A 26,361-nucleotide genomic window follows, 5' to 3' on the forward strand; every position below is an offset into this window, starting at 1 on the left:
GTACCACCGGGGGAGCAGGGTGGAAAAGCAGCTTTTGGAAAGTGTACCCAGAATGAAGGGTGCAGCTCTGCAGTGATTCATCCCCAGCTCCAGGTCTGAAATGAAACCAGAGATGTTTTTCTTCACGGCTGCCTGTTATTTTTGCCCTTTGTAAATATACTGTGTTACACCTGGAATTTACAAAAAATAAAACAATTTAAAAAATAAAAAGAGGTAAGACTACACACAGTCATGGTACCCAAGAACACTTTGTCCAGTCTTGAGATGATAAATGTCTGCTGAGAAAGTATTTTTTCCTTAGACCTGAAAGCCTCACCTTAAAGCAGGGTTACTTAAAATCAAGCTGATGTGATAGCTAAATTTATCACCCATCCTACTGAAGCTGACTGGAGTTTTGCCAGTCATTGACTCTGATGAAAGCAGATGTAAGTTCATAAATAAGTGCATGAAGCACATTTTTTCCTTTTCACTATGCTACTATTTTCCCCAGGTGACATAAAACACCTGTGTTGTGCTGAAATGCAAGGTGTCAGAGAAACTCAGATTAGGAATCAGCAAAACCCTACATGTGTTGTTCCCTTAATATACATGCCTCTGTTCAATAATTCTAAGTTTCAGAGGGAAATAAATGAGAAAAAAATGTATTCTCCAAATATCTACAGGTCTTCTTAAGTTTATTTAGCAAGCACAGCTTGGATTACAGAGGATACTACCAGGTCAGCTCATACTGAGGGCATTGCAAAGCTTGCTCAGCCTCATCCTCATTCACTGCAGCCACTCAGGTTGTGGTAAACTTGGTCAGTGCTTCCTCCCCCAAGGAGTTTGTCACTGGAAAAGTGGCCCATCAAGAAAAAAACTCAAACTTTCCCAAAATTTATTAGTTTGAAGGGCAATGGGGACAGCCAGAGGCTCCCAGGTGAGAAGGAGCCTGTGCTGGGACTCTGAAAAGCACTTCCAGGGTGGTTCTGGAGACCTCAGTCAAGAGAACCACAGAATCCCAGAATGGGTTGGGTTGGAAGGGACCTTCAAAATCACTCAGTGCCACCCCTGTCCCTTCCAAGACTTCTTGTGAGAGCAGAATTTCCCACAGAGAACTCCAGCACAACAGAGGCATGAAAATGCCAGAAAACTCACACTGGTTGAAAGATCTGCTCCCACAGGCTCTTGCCCAACTGCTCAGTGACCTGGGCTGGGAGCTGTACACAGAGAAGTAAATAAATGGGTAGTAAAAACTGGAGAAGGGATGGCCAGGGTGGGAACAAACTGCCAGGTCTGTGGAAGGCAGGGAAGTCCCTCAGAAACACACCACTGGCTAAAGCTGCTTAAACTGGTGCTGAAACCATGTTGACACTCTGCTACTCTTCGCTTAGGACTGCAAAAGCAGTCCTAAGAAGACCAAAAAAAAAAAAAAAAAAAAGTGCAGTCCCCCCATGGCCACTCAGTCATGGCACTGCTCTGCTCCATGCTGGGCTTTGCCTGGTCCAGCCGCCCCAGCAGGCCATGGAGAGGCTGGAATGGGCCATCCCCCTGCAAACAGAGCACCCAAACCTGGGGAAAACACCCCTGTATGGGGTGCCCTGGGCTCGGTAGGTGCTCAGGGTTATGTGGGACTGGCCCAGGGTCACTCAGAGATGTCACCTGGAGCCACCCCTGGCTCCTTTCTCCTGTGACAGAGCTGTTGCCTTTCTGCAAACACAACAGAAGGTGCTTCTTTCCTGAGCTGTACACACAGCAACCACTCATCCCCAACCAAACAATAACTGGCTAATTCAATCTTTTCATTTTCTTTCTTATTTTCTTCCCCTTAGCTTTCCCCAGCTATCCTGCAACCCACAGCTGCTTCCAGCCTCAAGGCCATGGTGGCAAATGCAGGCAGTCAGAGTCTGGCTCACTAGAGGCCAGTCAAGCTATAAATATTCCCTGCCTGGCTCTTTGTGCTCCCAGTGTGGGGAAACAGCTGGTTTAAGTTTGACTGCACGTTGTCATTTCTCCATTAGTGCAAACACTTCAATATTTCTTACGTGTCAGGTTGGAGTGAAGAAAGGGAAAGCAGGGAAGGGGGTCACGAAAAGCCAAAGCTAAGAAATGATGTTCTGTATATACATAATTTACAATTAGATTGCTGCCTGGGACAAGGCTGAGGTTTGACATGGTGATAGCTAGGCCAAAGCCACAACGACTTCCCAGCTGGCCTATAACTTTCAGGACCTATTTTCTCTTGTTTTTCTTTTATTATTTTTATAGAAATTCTATTATGATGGTAATGGATTACATTTCTCAAATTGTATTTCATTTCAAGAGCTTTTAAGGCTGTTGTATTTGTGGTTTTGTGAAATATGAAATACCAGGAGATGGGGCCCTTCCCAAACCACACGTGCCTTCTTTTGTGGGCAGGGATCATATAGAAAGTTAGGAAAATAGAGCACGCCAGGCATAAACAGAAGTGACATCTTGTATGGAAACCATAATCCCCCATGTCTGTGGAATGTCTGCTGATTTTCATGATTAGCACTAAGGGGCTCTGAGGGTGCAAAATGCTAAAGCTCATGATTAGCCACTTTTCCTTACCTTCTGTTTGGTCTTAAAGAGCTATTCCTAAACTTTAAATACGGAACAACCCCACTGATGCTGCCCTGATCAAAATGAAACACCCACTAATGACAGGGCAGAGGAGAAAACTCACCACCAGCTCTAAGTGCTCTGGACACAGTAAACAGGAAACAAAAAATCAAGGATGGCAATAGTCTTCAGTAATGACAGTGATCACAACTCTTGTGGGGTCCTATGTCATTATCTGAAGATTATTTTTCTATTTCACTGCCCAGCTGAAAGCCTTTGGTTGCTGGGAATTCAGTGGTCAGTCCCAAATGTAGCAGTGATAATTATGAATGAGCCCATTATCCTGGACTGGAAAGCTTCTTATTTAACACCTGCCAGCCCAGCACCCCCCAAAAAGCTTCCAAAAAACCAAAATAGTTGTAGTATTAGTGAGCTGAGTTTGTTTTTCCCCTTGGCAACATGTTTGCCTCAAGAACAGAGCCAAACCATGCCCACACACACACGCAAGTGCTCGTGTTAAGCTGGTGGATTTTCAGAGCAAAGAGGAGCTTCTTGAAGCAGTCACACATCCTGACTTTGCCATTTTTCCAGCTTGGTAGGCAGCCACTCCACCAACCACCCAGTCAGTGGGGAAAAGGATTATCAGTCTGAGATAATCAATGTCTTCTTACCCCAGATTAATAATATTTCACACAGGCAGCTCCAATAAGGAGAATCATCCTCTTAGGACACATCTCCCAGCTCTGCCCTGAGATGCAGTAGGGACTCACTCTGCTGGTGATGCCTTTTCTTTAGTTTTAGTATTAAGAGTTAAGGGATAAAGGGTTTTTATTTTAGTATTTAACAAGGATTTTTATGGTGTAATAATTCGTTAAGGTGGAATATGCTGAAATTTATATATATCATAGACTGCATATACAATTGTATAGATTTTGTAAATTAGATATTTAACAAAGATGTTTTAATGAGAGGCTTAAATGAATAGCATGACATTTTTCTATTTTAAAGTATTTTTTTAGATAGCTTTAGTTTATATGATTTATAGTTTATATGATTTTTTAGTTTATATGAATTTTAGTTTATATGATACGTTTTAGAGGGGGCTTTGGCTTTTAAGACAGCATAAGGTTTTTTGGTTTTTAATTGTGAGGTTTTTAGGATGCTTGGTTTTTTGTCTTAGTAGATTATTAGGATTATGTTAAGATGTTAGGTTTAAAGAATTACGAGTATGTATGTTAAGAGAATTAAGAATATTTAAAAGGTAGATTAATTAAAAGGTAACAAAAATCTGTCACTCTAGGACACAAAATAGAACGATGCGGACACTGGAATCCCCAAGGTAAAAAAGAGGGAAAGTTTAATTCTGACTCCAACATTTATAGATTTTCAAAAGTGACAGTGGATTGGAGGATGACAGTGCCACCTCTCCAATGACACTGGACAAACCAACAGCCCATCAGATTTCTCTTCCTCTAGAGAAGAATGCGAAGCAATTAATTATTTACATAAAGTCTGTGAGGAAGTTTGTTACAAGAATGTAAACATCAGAAGGCTTAGAAGAACTTGGAAAAACAGGGTGACAAAAATCATCATGGCAGCACTGGAGACAGAATCCCACAGCCTGTTGGGGGCTTTGGGCCGGGCTTATTGTTTAGTCTGAGCTGAGCTTTCCCAGGAATGCCAGGCTGGATGCCAGTGGTGTGCCACCAGATGTGGAAGGGACGTGGCACCGCGCCCCTGCCACGGCGTTGTGCTCCAGAGCTGGAAAAACAAGTGATTGTTTTCCTTGGGCAAACAAGTGATGTCAGGGGGGTGGATGCACATCAGCCCTGTCCCTCCAAGTGCTGACACTCACCAGGTGAGGGTCAAGAGGATGGGACCAGAATTTCCAGTGACAGGATGAGCAGCAATGGCCATAAATGGAACCACAAGAAGTTCCACCTCGACGGGGGGAAGAATTTCTTTACTTTGTGGGTGGCAGAGCACTGGAACTGCTGCCCAGGGAGAACAAGGAGTCTCCCTCTATGGGGACATTCCAAACCCACCTGGATGTGTTCCTGTGTCCCCTGCTCAAGGTGACTATGCCTTGGCAACAGGGATGATCTCCAGAGGTGCCTTCCAACCCCAACAATTCAATGATTCAGTGATTGTGTGGAGCTGCTTAAACGCTCTAATTAGATCCACCAGTATCACACCATGATGCAGAGAGGCCTCCTACAACTTAAAGCCTGCCAGCCTGGATCCTGGGAGCGGGATGGATCTGTTGGAATACAGAGCTCCACATGGATGAATTCTCCCTCCCCAGTGCCTGGGCACAGCAGCTGTCACACATCTTGGCAGTACAAGGTACCTCAGGGGCTCCCCATTCCAATTTGCTGGCTTGTATAGCACAAAGAATCTACTCCTTAGGAGACTTTACATCAAGGGAAAGAGAAAAAAAAAAAACATCAGCAAAGAAACTCAAGTTCACCCTGGACTCTGAAAAGTCCTCCAGTGTGTCAGACATTCTGAACCTGGAGAGTACAGAGGCTCTTTGATGAAAATTCAGGCAGTTACATGCAAAGAAAAATGGTGTTTCCCAAAAGAGCCAACACAAAAGATGTATTAAGTGATAATTTCATTCTCAAATGGTTTTCAAGCAACAACTGGTAGCACTTAAATCAACATTTTGCACATGATTAAATCCTAAGGACAACTAATTATTTCTGGCATTTCTTTAAAACTTCTCTATCAGCCAAGCTGATGTTGGAAAGCTTCTGCTGTGCTTTCACTGCAGTTAGCTTTCAAAATACTTCTTCAATGAAATCATCACGCTGCTCATGGCAAGAGAAATTTATCTGTGGCCTGAATAAGACTCTGTGTTCCACTTCAGCCTGCCTGAAAAGATGGATTACCTACAGTAAATGTCATTATTCCAAGCTACCTTTTTGTAGTCCCACCCCTGGGCACAGCAAAGCCCGGTGGGTGAGTGTATTCCAAGACCACTGGGAAATCCATGGATTTATAAATGTTGTTTAAACAATACCCAGAGCCTCATGAGAGCATTTCCACAGAGTGAATTTCTCCCTAAATGCATGACATGAATTGCACTCATTGTGGTAGAACTGCTCATGCCTAATTTGATGGAATACATAAAGAACAATAAACAGCAAAGTACCAGTGTGGCATATGCAACCTTCAGATTTATACTACAGGGTGAATCTTTTTTCTGACCCAGGAGCAATAAATAGCAACAAACAGGACTGAAAAATTGACTGTAGTGTAGCACAAAAGGTCTCAATAGATTTATGTTCCTGGAAGGAACAGAATTAATGTACTTAGAGAAACTCAATTTGATACCACCTGTGACAACCCGTATTATATATGCAACAACAGCCAGGTAAACGACAGCTTTAATTTAAACTTTTCTTGCTTTATTTAATTTAAGGTAAGCCCCCAGACTGTATTTTGTGGTGCTGGGCTGCAGGGGTTATCTTGAAAAATACTGTTATTGTTAAAGAAAAATTGGTAGCTAATCTCTGTGCAGCACACTGAAAATAACTCTTTAATTTCATTCTAATGGCATTTTTCTGGTATTCACAGGAATGCCAGCTCTGAGACTGTTAACTTTTGGAATTTAATGTAGGGCAATTACAGCCAAAGTATGTCTGGGGAAAGTCCTAGCAGAGGGGGCACATTCCTTCTCTGAGTGGGTGCTTTACAGGGGATGTCTGAGGGGTTCAATATGCTCCCAAAATTTTATACCCTCCTCCAAAGCACAGAATATATGGCCAGGAAGCTCTGACACAGGGAGAGCTGAACAGCAAAAAACTGCAGTATGTTAACTTCTCCCTGGCCACCACTTTGTGGGATCTCATTCCCTGCTTTGCATCCTGAATTACTCAGATCCAGGTGCCCAGTGAGAGGACAGAGGATACCCTGGAGGTCCTCAGGGCAGCACTTGCACAACTCTGCAATGTGGGGTTGTATTTTATTCTCCTCTGGGAAAACCCAGATTTTAGAATGGGTCTAAACAGAGCAGGTACAGTTTTACTCAAAAATGAAATGCAGCTCCGAGCACTCCAGGAACTGCTTGTGGTAATACTGAACATACAAAGCATTTTAAGAAGGGAGGAAATATTATCATTTAATAATGTCATTTAAGGAAACAAGTTTCTGAATTGCAAAAGAAGAGACTGGGGAAGGCTTCTGCAGAAAAGAAAATGCAAAGTAATTAAGAAAGGCAGGGTAACACAATCTGATAAACAATTTGTTTTCCCTAAAATTGGCAGGAATACCCCATTTCAATTCCCAGAGTGTAATAACACGACATATTACATACATGTATGTGAGATTTAGAAATGCCACAACATATTTATTTTTGTTGATTGGCAGCATTAGTTCTCTGTTAAAAAAGTGTAGTATTAAGATCTATTTTTTCAGGCCTGAGTAAGGAGCCCCTATAAAATAAAACTTCTCTGATGAAATAAACAGTATTTTTTTAATGACAATAATTTTTAAACTATTTTTGTGTATAGTATGAGCATGCAATATTTTTTGCCCTTCTGCTAATATTTTTTTTTGTAGCTTGTGATTTGTTGTTGTTGTTGTTGTTGTTTCTCCTTTTTCAGCTAGTCATGCCTTAGGTAATGTATTGAAGCCCTATACAATAAAACTTCTCTGAAATAAACAGTGTTTTTAAATTTTTTAAATTATTTTTGTGTATAGTATGAGCGTGCAATATTTTTTTGTCCTTCTGCTAATTTTTTTTTTTTCTTGTGTTTTTTTTTTTTTCTCCTTTTTCAGCTAGTCATGCCTTAGGTAATGTATTGAAGTATAAATTTTCCTTGCTGTCTCCATCTAGGAACTTTGCACTGATCTTTCAACAGGGAAGGCTGTAAAAACCCTCAAGATTAATAAACAAACTCCTTCCACTGTGCCAGGCTCCTCCAGCCTCAGTGTCCAACCTGGCCTTGGGCACTGCCAGGGATCCAGGGGCAGCCACAGCTGCTCTGGGCACCCTGTGCCAGGGCCTGCCCACCCTGCCAGGGAACAATTCCTCATTCCCAAGATCCCATCCAGCCCTGATCTCTGGCACTGGGAGCCATTCCCTGTGTCCTGGCACTCCAGTTCCTGATGAAGGGTCCCTCCCCACAAGCACAAGCATTTCATGGGGATAGTGCAGACAGCTCTGAAGGAAATGCAGGCACCTCTATCCAGAAAAGGGAATTTTGGCACCTGAAAGTGCAGCCACCTCCTGGTATTGACTGTGCAGGGAGCCACAGCATCACCCGGAGTGCTTCAGTGCGTGCACATACTAATAGAAAATAGCAAAAACTAGGAGAAAATATAGAATCATGGAATATCTTGAGTTGGAAGGGATCCACAGGGATCACCCAGTCCCACTCCTGGCCCTGCTCAGAGCTCCCAAAATCCCATCCTGGGCATCCCTGGCAGCGCTGGCCAAAGGCTCCTGGAGCTCTGGCAGCCTCGGGGCCGTGTCCATTCCCTGGGGAGCCTGGGCAGTGCCAGCACCCTCAGGGGTGAACCTTTCCCTAAAATCCAACCTAAACCTCTCAGCAATAACTAACTCTGATTATCTTCTCTAGTGCACTGTAAGGAATTTACTGAGGGAAATTGTGATCAGTTCTCTTACAGAAATGCCAGCACAAATAGTTTCAGAGGCAATTTTAGGAAGTAGGTAAGACTGATTTTGAATCAATACACCATTTATGATTATATCTGTGCATTTGCTTAGCACACTGGAATAGATTAAAGACACCTGAACTTCTGAATAAGCAGCCTTACAAGAAAACTTCCTCTAATTCTTGGTAACTTCAGCTCACCATTTACTTCTACATATCTCAAATCTTTGACTGCTCACTGGAAATCCTGATTTGACTTCAGCACAATTTCCATCCTCACCACAGAACAGAGGGAGTGTGATAAGCTGGCAGACCACTTTGCCCTGCTTGTGGTGCTCATCACATCAGCCCAGCAAGTGTGAACAGCAACCACAGAGCCCAGGGCTGAGGTTTTCCTGAACAACTGACCCTAGATTAAAACACAGGTGGTTGTGACAGGGAGATGTGAAGCACAGGCTCCACTGGTACATCACCAACAATTGTCAGCAACTGACTCTTCTGGACCTTTGCCCTTCAGCAACACCAAAGAAAATTGTTTTGACAGTCAGGCATTTTAAACAGGAAAGCACTTGTTTGGATAGCTTCCTTAAAAAAAAAAAAAACTTCATTGTGTTTTTTCAGATGTCCCACAGGGTGCTCATAAGCTTGGAAAAGCCACCAGTCAATATCCAAAAATCCACTGCAATATCTTTGCAGCCTAATTGATACAAGTCTGCTTTACAGTGACATTCCCCAAAAAATGTCCTGAGACAACAGTCAATACACAGACACTCTGTGGCTACTGCCTGTTGAGTTATTTATTTTTCTGTTCCTTTCTACTCCCCTGCCTGCCTCCATATTTATGTTGTTTTTTCAGCATGAGTTCTTAAATCCAGCTCCACTTTTTGGCATTATGTTTACAGTAATTACAAAAGGAAAGATCAATAGCTCAATCCCTCTGCCATGACAAGATTTTACTTCCAGTGTTTCCTTGTTTGGTTATCTTTGGAGCAAAGACAACTGCCCAAATTGCTGGATTTGTCAACTTCCATGGAGTGTTAGGTCACACACACCACGCCCTTTGATGGATCAATGGTGGTGCTCCAGGCTACAGCAAATCCCCGTTTTATTAACTTTAATATGTGCTCTTCCACCTGGTGTGCAAAGCAAATTCACATCCAAAAATTATCTGCAGTCAGAGGAAAGCTATTGCAGAAGCTCACGAGAAGTCTGTGCCTGTAGCACCATTTTAGACCCTCGCTAACACCTGAACACAGCTGGCAGGTCAAGGTAGGGCAACCCAGAGCCTCCAGGGATGGCAGCAGTGCCCAGATGGGATATCCTGAGACACCTAAAATGGAGCTAGATACACAGATTTAGACAACTGAGCCACACCCATCACAAAAATCCCTGTTCTTGATCCACCCCCAGCCTCATTACCTTGACCCGTTAACCTGGTTGGGGTTACACTCCATCTTGATGGTGACTCTGGCCGGGGGCTGTGACAACCAGTCCTGCTGGGGGACACGGGGGCTCATCTTGGAGGTCTGCCCATATTCACTGGAGGAGGAGGCCGTCATCTCTGTCTTGGCGAGGTGGGGTGATCCGTAGGCACACTCGAACAGGGACTGGTCTTCGCTCACCACCGATAACGCTTCCTGCAAACCAGAGAAATGTCAGGGCAGCCACGGCTCAGGGCACACATCACAGAGCTCCCCAGGGAAAAAAAAGGGCTTGTCCATCTCACAGGGAGGTGAACAGCCTCATGCATCAAGGAAAAATTAGGCTGGATGTCAGGAAAAAGTTTTTTATAGAAAGAGTGGTAAAGTGGCAGGTGGTGGAGTCACCACCCCTGGGTGTGTTTAACAAAGCCTGGATGTGGCACTGGGGGCCAGGGTTTAGTTGAGCTGTTGGGGCTGGGCTGGACTCAATGATCTTAAAGGTCTCTTCCAGCCTAATGATTCTGTTCTGTTCTATTAGTTTTTAGGCACATCACTGTTGCCACTGAAGGTGAGGGACAGATGTTGCCAGCAAATGACAGGAGGACAGAGGAACGTCTCCCTGGGAGACCCTCCCAGAGCAGCTGAGCAGAAACACGAACTACCAAACATTAGGAATAGAGGAGAGGGCAGGGTGGGCAGCACAGCCCAGGTCTGTGGGGTCTCAGTAGAGATGCAGAGGATGAGATCTGCTGAATGCAGCAAAAATTGAGAGAAGAGACCGAAAGCCAGCCCCTGCTGACCCGCTGTGATCCTCCTTTCCTTCCCCAGGCACCCAGCCAAGTCCCTTCTGGACCAGGAGCCAAGAAATCTGGGCACAACCTCTAGTCCAGGGACATCATGCCCACCAGCCACTTCCCTCCCTCTCATGGCAACTCTTCCTGGTGGAAACCCCACTCTGGAGCTGTGGGAAGGGCTTCCCACCCTCTTCATGGCAGCACTGGGGTTATGGTTGAGGGCAGCAGGGCCCATCAGGTCTCTCAGTGCCATCATGTCTGGCTGGAGGCCAGACAGACACCACAGGGAGGGACAGTGACCCTCTATCCTCACTGCCAAGCATTCCTGCTGGTGCAAATTCCTTCCCTGAGCTTTCTGGAGTTGAGTCTTGCGAGTGAGGCAGTGCCTGTAGCCACCACATCCATCAGGAAGTGTGGGAAGGGCTGAAACTCCTGAAGGGACACATCCCACCTGAGATGAGGCTCCCCAGCCATGAGAGCAGGTCTAGGCTGCCACACTCCTGCCTTCCTCCAGCAGTGCACAGGCTCAGGGCACCCTCCAAAACCAGAATACTGAGGAAATCCACCTTCTCCAGGGGTCACTTTGGGTGGACAATGTGCATAAGGGTGCAAATTCAAGCACTGGAAGGGGCTGCCCAGGGAGGTGATGGAGTCCCCATCTCTGGAGGTGTCCAAGGAGCACCTGGGTGTGGCACTCAGTGACAAGGTGGGCACTGGGCACATCTTGGGCTCGATGGGCTGGGAGGGCTTTTCCAGCCTCAGTGGCTCTGTGAAAGGACAGCAGCCCACTGTGTGACTCCATCCTGCCAAGCTGGCCCTGTGGCACGGAATGGAGCAGGAGTGCAGCCCAGCACCTCCTCCCTGCCACTGTGGGGACAATCCCCAGCCCTGGGGCGGCCAGGAGGCTCCGTGTGATCCCAGGGGCTGATGGAAGCTGAGGGGGAGGCTGGGCCAGCTGGCCATGGCTGTGAGTGTGGGGGCCAAGGATCAGGGAGTGGGGGAATCCTGAGCCAGACTCGGGGCAGGGAGCTCAGCATGGGTGGGCTGTGCTCCTGCCAGATCTGCTGCTGACGGCCAGAAATGCATGGTCCTGTCGGCAGAGGAGAAGGGAAGGAGAAAAGGAATGGGAGTTCCCCAGCTTTGGGAGGGTGGGTGGTTGTCTGCAGGCTCCCACCCTCCCTGGCTGCTGGAAGCGGGCTCTGCTGAGCTCCAGCAGTCACATACGACCCTAAAAATCAGTGTTTGCTCATTTGAAGACCCATGGTGTGAGCCTTGTAGATGTTCTGTGCAGGGGGAAGAGCTGGATTTCATCCTTGTGGGATTCTATTCTGTGATTCTACATTCCTCCTTTTTGTCCACCTGGTTTGTGAGCCCTCGGGGGGCACTCTGCTGATATTCATAGTTTGCTCTGCAGTTGCAAAGGTGAGGACATCACTTCCAGCTTCTTACTGCCTGTAAAAACTGAGATCACCACTCAATCCCAGGGCTTGGGGAGTGGGATCTCAGGCCCTTCAAGCGTCCTGAGACTCATGACTGAATTATTAACAATAACAAAGAGTTCAGGCAGTGATCTGCCCCTTTTTACTGCTGATTTTCAGATGTCACCTGGGTGCAAAGATCACCACCAGTGATTTTCAGATGTCACCTGGGTGCAAAGGCTGCCACCAGTGACTTCTCAGTTACCTTCCTTCTTCCCACCAACCTGCAACCAGCTACCTCTGCCTTTTTGGTTTTGTGAGACAAAAAAGATGCCAGAACAACACCTCCCCTTTTTGTCATGCCTCTCATGCCAGAAAACCTTTGCTGTTGGTGGCCTGAAGCTTTTCTAAAGAGCCTTTTCTGAGAAAACCTGCATACCAAGGAGGTGTGAGGGGAGATGGCCACTGGTCCCTTGCTCCCCAAGGATTCTTCCCTGGCTCCACTGAGAGACAGCAGGGAATCTGATGTGCTTGGATAATAAAGTAGCAGGGATGACGTAACAAGAACTAAAGGAAGAAGATGTTACACTGGAAGGAAAATAAAGAGTTCTTTCTCAGCAGTCCATGAGATTTTTTCATGAAATAACTCCCCAAAATTAAATATATATGTGTGCACAAACACAGCCTGGCCAGATGATCACAGTGCATCCCATGCCTGACACTACTGAATGCACAGTTCCCTCTTTTCTGCCCCAATCCATGAGATGAAAAACACAAAACAAAATGTTAATTTTGAAAGAGTTAGCTCCAGTAAATACACTACCAAAGTATGAATTATACAGCAGAAAACTGATGCAGACTGCAAATAAAACATTATTTAACTCTGTAAACAATTTACTAATGGACCTTTTCAAAACAGGCATCGAGCACTAAACAATGGATTTATTTCTCATCCTCCTCCACAAAAGTGACACAAAGCAAATTTTTCTAGTTCCTATTAAAAATTACTCCACCTAATGTAAGTTAATTTGTGGATATTTAGAGTAAGTATAAATGTAAATAACAACAAGAAAAAAAGGGTTTTCTATTTATTTGCATTACTAATGACAACAAACACTACTTGTACTATGGGTGTCCATTATGTTGCATGAAGAGGAAGAGTGCAAACATTTAAACTTCCTGATGAGTACTGTAAATGCTGGAAATACAAACCAAATTACCTAGGGCTGTGTGAATATCCACAACTACGAATACAAAACAAGACAAACATAAATGAGCCCAAGAGACAGACTTAAACTTCATGTTTCAGAGGAAAATTCATGGAGAAAGCAGGCTGAGCCTGAGTTTAGCTGTGGTTTAACAGCACTCATCTGCACTCCATCCTGCTGGTTATCAGTTAGTGCTGGCTGACAGGTCTGGGAAGGCTCTGCAGGAATCACTGAGCTCCTGCCAGCTTTGTGTGCTGTGGGTCAGGCTCTGTGTGGAGGTTCATTAATGTGTGCTCCACAACATCCTCTGGCATTCACCCTCCCTGGTCTTGGTGGCCTGTCTGGAAGGACAGCAGGACATGGATCTCCCCTCCCTGGGTGACAAAAGCTGCCCTGGCCATCGAAGCTTTTGCAAGATGTTGAGGAGTCAGCACAGCTAAAGAACGTGGCCCATGCTGGAATCAGCCTCAGCCTGCTCTTTGTCTCAATGATCTTAAATCAGAGAATCAAATAATGGTTTGGGTAGGAAGGGATCACTTCATTCCACCCCCCTGCCATGGCAGGGACACCTTCCACTGTGCCAGGCTGCTCCAGCCCCAGTGTCCAACCTGGCCTTGGGCACTGCCAGGGATCCAGGGGCAGCCACAGCTGCTCTGGGAATTCCATCCCAGTCCCTGCCCACCCTGCCAGGGAACAATTCCTCATTGCCAAGATCCCATCCTGCCCTGCCCTCTGGCAGTGGGAGCCATTCCCTGGGTCCTGTCCCTCCATGCCTTGTCCCCAGTCCCTCTCCAGGTTTCCTGGAGTCCCTTTAGGCCCTGGAAGGGGCTCTGAGCTCTCTATGGAGCCTTTTCTTCTCGACGTGAACACTCCCAGCTCTCCCAGCCTGGCTCCAGAGGGGCTCCAGCCCTGGGATCAACTTAGGCCACTTAAAAGGTGCGGATTTGTGGCCCAGGCTTTTCTGAATAATCCACTGGCCCTGCAAGACCCAGGGATGCTGAAAAACCAGAAGCCAACCTGGCAGAACCACCCCTGAGTCTCATCCTGGGGAAAAGCATGGAAACAGCAGCCAACAATAGGAAGCATTTCTCAGTTTTCAGGAATTTCTGATGATGGGCATAACCTGGTGTCCCCAAGCTGTGAGCTCTGAAAGGAAGGCTCCAACAGCAAGCTGCTGTCCTGGAACAGCTGACAGAAAGCAGTGTGGGTTCTTTCTTTCCTAAATACAGGGACTTCAAAATCTGTTTTGTGTTATAATTGCAAATGCAAGCTCCTGGACCAAATCTAATAAAAAAATTGTCAGAACTCACCATCATGAAAAAATAGCGGCGTGGTCTGGCCACGTAGAAATGTAAACAAAGCTATTAGTACTGACAATGTTTGGCAAGGTTTTATTACATATGGATGCCAGTTCTATTCCTAGTAAATGCTTTTCATTACTCATTTACATGTTAATCTCTTTTTCTCATCCATATTAATGCTGTCTCTGTAGCAGTTTGGCAACATCAAGCCATAAGTGGGATTAAGAAATGTAAACATTAATAATTATTACAAAATAGATGCATTACAGGCTTCTTTCAGTTTTGCAAAGGTTTGTAACTTTTTGACAATAATTTTAGCAGTGAATGGGTCATCTTCCTGAATTTCACATGATGCAACATATTCTCATGACATTTCAGAAATGAAGCCTTTAATTTCTAGTAATTAATGTCTGGAGTAAAGGGATATGAAGAAAATAACACATGGAGCTTAAAGGAGAAGGTGGGAAGGGTCTTTCATGCAAGTCTGTGAAGCAGAGCTGTTGGTGTTTGAGGTCAATATTGAACATGAATTTTCTTTATTTCATTTTCCTTTCTCTACATATTTCCTCTCATGACATCACAGCAAAAAAAAAAAAAAAAAAAAAAAAAAAAAAAAAAAAAACAAAAAAAAAAAAAAACAAAAAAAAAAAAAAAAAAACCCCAAAACCCAAACAAACCCGTGTTCCTTCATTATATTCTTTTCATATTTTAATTGCTTGTACTATGCCAAACATGGCTTCTCCTTTGGACTTTCTGTACTAATGATAAAAGAACAAAACGATTTCTCTATTTGGTTTTGACTTACACTTCACTGATAAGTTTAAAAAAAGAAAAAGAATAACAGACTGACAAATCTGTAGAACAATAGGTACAGCAACGCCTTTAAAGTAGGCATAAAGTCATTAGGACAAAGGTGTTTACTTAATCAAATGCAAGATTACTTGGCCTAGAAACATGAAGTTACAGGAAATGTGATTGAAGTAGTTCCCATCATGAGAAGCACATGCAAGCTGCCCCCTCCTTTAAATGCAATGTCAGGAACTAAGGACAAAGACATTTTTGTTCTCTAAAGTTTGGTCAAACTTAAGAAATGGCTACACAAGACAATAAGGTGTGTGGTTGTGCAGCAGAATTTGCTTGGGATGAGGGATATTGAGGAATAAATAGAATTTTTTTGCTTGGGATGAGGGATATTGGGGAATAAACAGAACACCAGGATTTTAAAGTACTTTGGAGGCCACTGTAACTCAGGGATTAGAATGGACAATGGTTTTAAACTGTGAATTGTTCGATTTTTTTTCATGAGCAATGGTTTTAAATGGAAGGAGGGCAGGTGCATATTATATTTTAGGGAGAAATCCTTGGCTGTGAGGGTGCTGAGGCCCTGGGACAGGCTGCCCAGATAAATTGTGGATTCCCCATCCCTGGAAGTGTCCAAGGCCAGGTTGGATGGGGTTGGGCAAGAACTGCACCAAAGGAGGAAGATGAATGAGGGCACATAAACACAGCAAAACCCCTCACTGTACATTGAGATGCTAGAGAAATAAAATGCATTTTTTTGCTTCTTCAGACAGCATTCCCAAACTCCCAAAAGGACGTGTTATCCTTGGCTTACAACAACATTGCAATAAAGAACTTTTAATTAACTTTGCCATATGCATTGCATTTATACAGTCTATTTTTTGACACCAGTTTTATAATACGTCTCCTCATCAATGTAAACACATTTTGCTCTTCTAATCTGATTTCATGACAAAACCTAGGTAAGCACAAGCTTTGACCTCCCCACAGCCACAATCCATTCAGACACGGGCTGTTTCTTATCACTTCTCAGATGTCTGCAGTTGGGCAGAAAAAACCTCTCTGTTCTAAAAAGAATTCTGACATACTGCAACTTATTTTCATTCTAAATTAGACCAAAAGCTGTTATACGAAAACTTTCACCAAACTGTTTATTATGAGGATTAATTGTAACACACCAGCGTGTGTTTTGCAGATGTTAAAACTTTCTAATAAACAGTCACATTTGGAGAGGACCTGCGTTTTCTGAGGGAAGATTGTTCTCATCAAGGCTGTGCAATTAGCTCCTTAAGTGTTTCCATGCTTCAGTGTCCTTGGTATCCCTTGTATACCTGGTAACATTGGTTGTTGAAGGTTTATAAATTGAATTACAGCTGTTACTTAAAGAAAGGACAGCTCAGAGTGTGAAGGAGAGTACATGGGCACAAGATTTGAGCAAGTCACTCTTCTTGCTTGCTGCTCTTCTACCCTATCCTCCCTCAGACCGCATCTTCTGATGCTCTAGGAAGCTGCTCATCTGGAGTGAAAACCTAATTTCAGACAGGCCAGGAATGTCACTTCCAGGCTGGAGCAGAGGAGGCTGGACACCAGAACCTCCCCGAGCAGCGGGAACTCTTCCAGTCTGAGACTCCGCTCACGTCTGCAACAGGCACCACTGCACGAGGAAACAAGCTGGGGTTGAACTGCTTAGAGAGCCAAAATTTGCAGCCCTGCTCCAAAGCCAAGCCTTTGAGCCTTGGATTCATTGCATCCAGCAGCAATCGGGTGAAACAAAAGGCAAATGATTGATGTTTGAGCCTTGCTGTAGCTTATTAATCATGATGCTTGTACAAGCCTCTCCTGACCGTTTGCAGAAGGAGGATATTCAATATGGTGTGGGGAACATAGTGGAAAAGGTTACTGCTTAAAATGCAGTCACCTGAGTCAGGAATTGCAACACACATCTGGAATATGTTTTCCTTCTAAATCTCCGAGTCTTGGATTCATTAGATCAGACAAAAACCCACATATTATATTCATGAGGAGAGTTCAGGAACAACAAAAAGCCTTGGCAAGTACAAGATAGGAAAGACAGATGTTGTCCTCACCTCCACCCATGAGAATCTGATTGCCAGCTCAGCCAACATCCTCCAGCTCCTTTCAGGGAGCACTTGGAGACTCCGCGTTAATCCAAACACAGGCCCGGTGCTGCCACTTATCAGCTCTCCTCACCTCTTGCTGAGAAAAATACAAGGATGTTTGGAGGCCCACTTGAAAATAGGAGTAATCAAGCATCCATCAAACTGATGTTATGGAATTGCAGGCTAGATTAATTTCTGGGAAGCGGCAGCAGATGTTTGAGGCCTGATCCTGCAGCGCTCTTTGCGTAACTCTGACTTCACCGCTAACATGAGCAGAGGCCTCGTGGCTAAGCCCAAAGGCTTAATATTTTGTGTCTTAATGAACAAATTCTGAAATACTATAAATTCAAATGCAGACCCTGGTGCCTTATCACAATTTCTAATAAACTGTCATTCCTGAAATGTCAGCAAGCCATAAGGTAGTATTTGCAGCATGAGCCATTCAACTCCACCTCTGCAAGGGCTTCAGAAAATAAAAAATCACCATTTTGTTGTTGCAGATGGTGAAACTTTGATCAGAATTACTAAAAATCAGTCTTAGAAAACATATCTCCCTCAAGCCAAGCTGCATGCTGCATTTCACACATTAAAATTATCACACTGAGTAGAGCCCTTTCAGAGCAGGCACGAGAGCCTGATTTAAAGAGGTGCAATTTCACAAGCAATTATTTCACCTGCAGATTTATCTGTCAGCAAAGTGCAAATAAATAGTTTAACACCAAGCCAAGATTTAATATATGAAAGCAGGAAACTCTTTTTAGATGCCACAGAGATGAAAATTTCCACCCTGCACCTATTTCAGCCCATCTCAACACCTGAGTGGGCTTCAAGCTGCTTGGAAGCAGCTCTGCCCATTCACAATGATCACAGAAATGCAGCAGGCTCCTGAGTGAAAGTGGACCTCAAAAATCTCATCCTGCATGAGCAAAGTGCTGGAAAATCATTTAAAACACTGAGGCAACACCAGGTTTTATCAGCTGCACCATGAGCTGAACGAAGAGGGTGCAGGGTTGCAGCAGCACAATGATCAGAATACGTATTCCTGAATGATTATGTCAACCTTAAATCACCAGGGCTGGAAACAATACAAATATATCCTGCAGATTGTATATTGCATACAATATATTGCATTTTTAAAGAAACTGGAGCTTTGTATGCTTATTTTAGCACTTCCATCCATGGAAAGAGCTTGAGCAGTGAAGTTTGAATGACTTTTTTTTCAGTCAATACAATAGACTTTTCTTCCTTTTCATCTTGAGAGTATTGTCAATTATAAACTTTGAAAGCTGAAAGTTTTTTGCTCCTTCACGTTTGGCTATTAATTTCTAGGCCTGCAAAATGCCTAGAAAACTGGGGAAACTGATGTAGAACCCTTTAATTTCTATCACAGCCCAGGGCAAGCCTGTTGCTGCCTACTTTGCTTTTCAGATACAAGATTATATCAATCTGAAGGAGCAGCCAATATTCTATTTTGTTAAAAAACACAAACATCTTGAGCGTTTTTTCAGCAACCTTTCCAGCACAAATTTGTTTTGCAAAGCTGATTGCAGGTTTGTAAAGTGGCCCAGAGCCCGACAGGAAGGGAACTGAGGCTGCACACACCTGCTAGGAGCTAACAGATCAGAATGATATTGGGAAAGAACTTTGGGAGAGAGTCTTGGGACCAACCAGTGCCCAAAACAAGGCACTGATCCCATCCTAGACCATCAATCTGATCCATGTTTTATTCCTCTTAAAATCCTTTGCATCTTGGCCAGCCCCAGCAGTTCAGCTGGGTCTTCTTCAAAAATTACTGTGTGTTACTCAGAGCTATTCTCTGTCCAGATTTAAAGCTTTTCCTTGTACACAGTAACTACCCTCAATAAAATTTGGAAACTTTACTGAGAAAATTGTTAACACAATTTTTTAGCCTTATTCAAAAGACCTGTCCAGTGTTATGGTAATGTTTGAAACTCTTTTCTCTACTATCTAAGGAAAACTATGAGATTATACACTACATTTATAATTTGTTCTGCTACATTTAATATTTGTGCACTGTGGTGGGTTGACCCACTATAGATATATTTTATATATAATTACACACTCCTATTTTACATATGTTATATATATATATATTTATATATATATACATCCATATATGTGTACACACATATATATATAACTATGTATATGTTATATATACATATATACACATATATACATATGTAATGTATATAACACACACACACACACACATATATATAAAAATATATATATTTATATACACACACTCCTAGGTGTATGTACACTTGAACATTTTTAGAGGATCCCACCCTCAATATCTAAGGAAATTTTGAAGTAAAAATAACTCAGGCGTTAAAATACATTTCCCTAAAGCATAGAATGTACCAAGGACAAGCTCATAGCAAAGTGATTAAAAATGTATGGGAAGGAATTAAGAGATCTTTACAGCCACTGCACTGAGGAAACCAGAAAAAAAAAATGCATCCAAACGAGTTTCTTTTCCAGTGAAGCTTCGTTTTTTTAGGAATGCCTGAGAGCACGAGGGAAATAGCACTTGGATGGAGGCCACGAGCGGAGCTCCTCGGTGACCCATCACTTCCCTGCAGGGTCTGTGCGTGGTGTTTGTGCACGTGCACACGCCAGGGTGAGCGTGGCTGTGTCATGAGGGGGTCACTCATCTTCCTGCTGGAAAACCTGCACTGACAGGGCAGTCTCAGCTTCAAATACCCCCTACCCCAAGGAAGTCACAGGAAAACAAAAGGGTGTCTGCCGGGTGGGTGAGCAAGTCCCGCCAGCTGGAGAATCTCAGAGGGTTCACAGAATTCACAGAATGACTGGGTTGGAAGAGACCTTAACGATCATTGAGTCCAATCCTCAACTAAACCTGTGTTCACCTTCACATGTATTTAAAACTTTCACTTTGCTATTTAGACACCACTGACCACATTCAACTCTTATGAATCTCCTTGCTTGAAAGCTTCTGCAAATGCTGCTCAAGCCACCTTTATTTGTATGGATGTTTTTATTAATTTCCAAGTGTATTTTGTCTTGATGTAATTCTTCCCTGGGAGAGTGGGGAGGCCTTGGTCCCATTTCCCAGAGCAGCTGTGGCTGCCCCTGGATCCCTGGCAGTGCCCAAGGCCAGGTTGGACACTGGGGCTGGAGCAGCCTGGGACACTGGAAGGTGTCCCTGCCATGGCAGAGAGTGGGAAAAATATGATTTTTAAGGTCCCTTGTAACCCAAACCATTCCATGATTCTATAATTCTATACATTTTACTGACTTCTCCACATTAGACAACTGGAATTAAACCAAGACTTATATTGCTTTTTAAAAATTTACTCTGTTAACAGTGCTCTCCATTTTTGCACAGCATTGGAGCAGGAAATACTTTGTTTATATTTTTCTCCCTTCCTTTTCCTCAGACACCTTTTATTCTGGAGCTCCCATGTATACACTGGATATATACATATGTAGTATTGCACGCCTCTCATGGTATTCCCCATTTCAGGAGCATATGGAATATTGCTCAGATGGGTAATCCTTCTAAATTCAGAATGAACTTTCCAAATATGCCCACTGTGTATGTAAAATATGACTTCCTGTCACGATAACCTTTGCAGTGTATAGCCCAGCATACTTTCCTATAATTGTTTATAATGAATATCTTGATTCATACTACTGCACACATTATTTTAGTCATCTGCCACAAAATATGACTAATGAAATAAAGACGGGGTTGAATGTCACAGCATTAAGTCATTTCTTTGGGTGCAAACAAGGAGAGGGTTTAGTGAAACAGCAGTAAAGTTAAGTGCCTGCTTTTCTTCAAGGATATTTACTCTGCTGAACCAGTATAAAGTAAGGATATTGTTGTTTTAGCTCAAACATTAGCTAAAATCAGTCCAAGAGACTGATATTGTTTTGGATATATTGCATTTAGAGAAGTAGCCAAACCAGTGGATCAAAAGAAAATATTGTTTCACACCTATGGCAGACAAATGAACATTCTTTGTTTGTCCCCAACTAAATCAAAACAGAACCATCCCAAAAAGAAACTCACACACACACACAAACAAATTGCTTTGTGACAGTATTAAAAAAATCTAATCCCATTTACACCTGTGCTTTTGCCTTTAAACTAAGTTCTTATTACTTTATTTAAGCAATGTCTTTCTAATCACAGAATCACAAAATATAAACAATTACTTCAGAAAATTTTCAACTGTTTCATTCTTTTTCCTTTTTTTAGAGATCTGCCTCACAAATCTAACCTTTACCTTCCAACTCAAACCATTTTTGGTTGTAGGAGCTTGTGGCTCTCTGTTGAATCCCATATGCAGCAGAAACAGGTCGTGGCCCATTTTTAATTTTACACGTGAAGAAGAAAAGGAAAATGCACGTGGCAATATCTTTGATGTGGTGGCAAGAAAAATCCTGCAGCTTTTCCCTGTGGCAATATTTCTTCCAAACTAGTGATTACTAAATTTATCCATCAAAATCCAGACCCTGCAGCTCTGACATTGACTGGTTTTTGCAACAGCACCAACATCAGCTCCAGAAAGACAAAAAAGATCAGCTGCTGCCATTGATGGAAAAGTGAACTGAGAACATCAATGCAAATGAAGAGACTCTCCTGTCCAGAACTGTGAGATCTGCATTTACCACAGCAATAGAAACCTTTAAGGTGGTTTTCTAAGGTGGTTTTTCCCCACACCTCACTAACAAGTGTTTAATACACGTTGCTACAAGAAATAAACCTGGGTGGATGCAAAGCTTAAGATACACTAAAAATACATATGTTTATTTTTTTTTCTTTGGGCTGTATTGAAAAATGACCTCAAAAATATCTTTACATACTGTAATCCAAGCCTCCAACATCCAGAAGAGGTAGAGAGGTATGCAGGCTGTTTCTCTTTTATTGTTTCCCCAAACAAACCCATTTCCTACAAGCTGCTCCCATATCTTTCGTGCCACTTCCAGCTTCCCAGAAAAACAGCAGGAAAACAAAGTGTGAACTCCAAACAAGCCATTTCCCCAGAACAATGTGCCACACTAAGGAGAGAGAGAGAGAGAGAGAGATAAAGGGGAGGAGGGCTGGGGGAAGGCAGGAGGGAGGCAGAGGAGCTGTTGTGATGCTGCCAAGGGACCACGAGAAAAAAGGAAGGAGGAACTTTTAGAAGTCACAGAGGGGAAGAGTTGTGAGTTGTGTAACTGTAAATATGCAACAGGCAGGTTGCCAACTATTTCAAAGGATTTGAGGTTTCAAAATCGTCGAGGAGGCTTAACTGATTTGCACTCTGAGTCTGGAGCTTCCAGGAGGAACACCTCTACATGTCTGAGAGGCAGAAACTACCCCAACTTTTTATAGACTCCCCAAGCCATACTTGGTCAGCATTTCAAGCTGAATCAGTAAGGAATGTAAACAGACACCATTTATGCTTCTCTGCAATCTAATAAAATGAAAGCATGGACTAAATAAAGTGAAATGATAGATGTTGTTCAGTAAGAAGGGAAAACCAGATGAGCTTGTTCATTCAGTTCCTGGCTGACCTGAGCAATCTACAATGCTCCTGCTATTCAGCAGACCAAGAAAACCTGTGGACTGAGCTCCCACAGGAATAAAAACCATTCATTGAGACATGTGTGATAAAAGAAAATGATAAATGTTACCATGACATTTTAAAATCCTGTTTCTGTATTTGAAGAAATAAAAAAAAAATAAGGAAGGAACAAATTATTTCAGCTTTTCTGGCCATGAGGATTGTTCAAGTAAGGAAAAAAAAAAAACTAGTGTAGAATCAACACAATTGGAATGATCTTCCCCACACTGTGGCTTGGGCTAATCCCCCAGCCTGGGCAGCATGGAAAGGGGGAATTCTGTCCCTGTGCCCTGCTCAGGTGAGAGCCCACCTGAGAGCTGCCCCAGCCCTGTCCCAGCACAGGGAGGAGCTGGAGCTGCTGGAGGGAGCCCAGAGGAAGTCATGAAGTTGATCCCAGGGCTGGAGCCCCTCTGCTCTGGAGCCAGGCTGGGAGAGCTGGGGGTGTCAGCTGGAGAAAAGAAGGTGCCAGGGAGAGCTCAGAGCCCCTTTCAGTGCCTAAAGGGGCTCCAAGAGAGCTGGAAGATGAAGATATGTAGTGACAGGACAAGGGGAAATGGCTTCAAACTGAAAGAGGGTAAAGTTAGGTTAGGTTGGGAAGGAATTGTTTCCTGTGAGGGTGGGCAGGCCCTGGCACAGGGTGCCCAGAGCAGCTGTGGCTGCCCCTGGATCCCTGGCAGTGCCCAAGGCCAGGCTGGACACTGGGGCTGGAGCAGCCTGGCACAGTGGAAGGTGTCCCTGCCATGGCAGGGAGTTGGAACTGGGTGATCATTAAGGTTCCTTCCATCCCAAACTATTCTATGAATCCATGAAATCAAGAATCTGACCAGCTTTGAAATCTTTGAGTAGGGAGACACATCTTCTGTAATGAAAGATAAAAATATGGTTCCTTTCTTTTCTTCTGTTGATAAAAGATGCAAACCCACAGATGTTGCAGTCAGTGCAATGAAAACCCAAACTCAACCATTTGTCAGAGGGACCTGGCATGACCATGAAAGGTGCACTCTGCAGGGAGGGAGATGTGGGGCAACACTCATGTCACAACGTGCTGACTTCCTACTGTGCACTTTTACTTAAACTTGCTGTAATTCTGCAGCAAAAAGGACATTTCCAGTGCCTCAAAAGTATTTACTAACCATGAGTTTTATGCAGTGCTAAATGCAAGAAATAAATTGATTCTGCTATCTTGGTCACAGAACTAAGGCAAAGGATTAGACAGACCTTGTCAGAAAATGCTTACAGCTAACACAGTGGAGACACAAGCTGAGGGAAATAGATACAAAGCAGAAGTTAAAGTGTGAGTGCTGTGACTGTCACAGCTGTGCCAGAGGTTATTTTTTTCAATTTGAATGAGCAGAAAATAATAAATAATGAAAGGCTACTACACAGGCAGGCAAGACATAGAATGAAGGTTAAGAGAAAAGCCTGGCAAAAGGGGAAGGAAAGGCAAAGTTTCAGGTTGGAAGGGAACTTAAAGAACACCCAATTCCAGCTCCCTGCTGTGGGCAGGGACACCTTCCAGTGTCCCAGGCTGTTACAAGCCCCAGTGTCCAACCTGGCCTTGGGCACTGCCAGGGATCCAGGGACAGCCACAGCTGCTCTGAGCACCCTGTGCTCTCTTGACATGACAGCAGGAAGAGGGGGCTTTTCATGTTTTATTTTCCTTCTCAGAGCTTGGCAGCCTAAAGATTGGACTCTGACCAAGAAAAGACTTAATCTTTTATTAATACATCATTCAGCTCACCTGGAACACATGCAGGTAATGAGGCTTCTCTAGTTGGGTGTGATTGATACACTGGCAAGGCAAGGAGTTAATTATGACGCACATGGAGGCGTCCAGCCTCGGGTGTCACAGAATCCCAGGATGGTTTGGGTTGAAAAGGACCTCAAAGTTCACCCAATTCCAACCCCCTGCCATGGCAGGGACACCTTCCACTGTGCCAGGCTGCTCCAAGCCCCAGCGTCCAACCTGGCCTTGGACATTTCCAGGGATCCAGGGGCAGCCACAGCTTCTCTGAGAACAATCCCTCCCCAAAATCTCATCCAGCCCTGCCCTCTGTCAGTTTGAAGCCATTGCCCCTTGTCCTCTCACTCCAGGCCTTAGTAGAGTCCCTCTCCATTATTCTTGTTGGTATCTAGGTCTGAACTGAGCATCTGCTCAAAGCATCAGTTTCTCAAGACCATAAATTTTCAGCCAGCCAAACACAGATTGTTGAGGATTTCACACACCCATTTTACCTAAACAATTAGCAAATTCATTTTGCTCCACCAGAGTTAACAGAAATACTTAGCTGGTGTAATCAGGGGAACTCTGAGTCTTCAGAAATCTTTTAAGTATACAAAAGCTTTCTTATAAGATACTTCCAGTGAGACTTAAATCTAAACCAGATCTTTAGAAACCAACTCTTTTATAAGAATATGGAAAACAGATCTAAAACTTCAGTAAAATTTTTTGTTTCCTCATGTGGAGTATTTCATCACTGACCACGCGTGTTTTAAAGCTGTTTATGACCCTCTGAAGCTTCAGGCTTCAGACACAGCTGTGGAGAAAACATTTTCTAGAAACATTTAAAATTCCTGCCACATCTTCTTATATTCTACTTTTTCTACAGACAGGTTTTGTATGCTGAGTACATAACATATTATGTTAGTGACTGTGCCAATATATAACAAAAAAAACATTGAAGTGACATGTACAAAGAATATTTTTTAGCCAGTTATTTAAAAAAATAGATCTTATTTATATCAAAGGCCAGAGTTCCTGATTCTGTATTTCTAGGAACATCTCTCAGGATATTTTTCTAATTTACAGAAATTTTTGAAGCGTCAGTGAAATCATCATTCCTTGCAACAAAAACCACACTGCTCATTTTAAAACTTGGTAGCTAAAAAATCTGCATTCCAAATTTATCTTTTATATGAGCCATAAATAGAACTATTTGCAAATAAGAGCTAAGAGCATCTAATTAATAGATACTTTTCAGAGCACTAGAACAACTTCAGCATTAACTGAGCTTGGTGGCAGCCCATGTAATTTTAGCAGCTGAGCAGAATAATGTCCCATTTCAAGTCAGATGAAAGGCTCTTAAAGGCTATTAATGAAAATTCTGTGGGAAATAGAAAAGCTCTGAAAATCACAATTAAAGTGTCTCAGATGCAGACATGAAAATAAACCAGCTGTTTCCTAAAATACAGAGTGTTTCTTTCACACCACGGTGAGGATCTGTGGATGTAACTGAAAATTCTCTCTCCCAGTCCTCTGCCAGAGCCAGCACTCATCACATGGAATTCAAAAGGCCAAAATATCCCATCCAGCAACAACAGGGTTAAATAAGAGGCTGATGATGATACATTTGGGACTGTTTCCCTCCCTTATTTTCATTACTCAGAGGGAAAGATCTTCCCTCATGAACAAACTACTGTTAGAAACATTTCAACAAGACCTGGATTTGATGAGTTGGGTGAACTGTGGTTCTGCTGGAAAGGGGTGTAAGATGTTGTGAGAAGATCAA

The 26,361-nt window shown here is 43.4% G+C and overlaps 1 protein-coding gene across 7 annotated transcripts in view; it reads right to left on the reverse strand.

Moving 5' to 3' along the window:
* Positions 1-26,361, reverse strand: part of ERG (ETS transcription factor ERG) — a 96,707-nt gene that overhangs the window by 21,266 nt on the left and 49,080 nt on the right. For 6 of the 7 annotated variants that reach the window (XM_041487750.1, XM_041487748.1, XM_041487747.1 and 3 more), the window contains exon 2: positions 9,603-9,820. In XM_041487750.1, coding sequence (XP_041343684.1) covers positions 9,603-9,820 — 218 coding nt within the window. Of the gene's footprint in view, positions 1-9,602; positions 9,821-17,213; positions 17,231-26,361 lie in introns of those variants that run through there. The other variant, XM_041487745.1, reaches the window with a different exon arrangement.

This window comes from Pyrgilauda ruficollis, unplaced genomic scaffold (assembly GCF_017590135.1).
Source record: "Pyrgilauda ruficollis isolate IOZ18807 unplaced genomic scaffold, ASM1759013v1 scaffold84, whole genome shotgun sequence".
Lineage (NCBI taxonomy): Eukaryota > Metazoa > Chordata > Aves > Passeriformes > Passeridae > Pyrgilauda > Pyrgilauda ruficollis.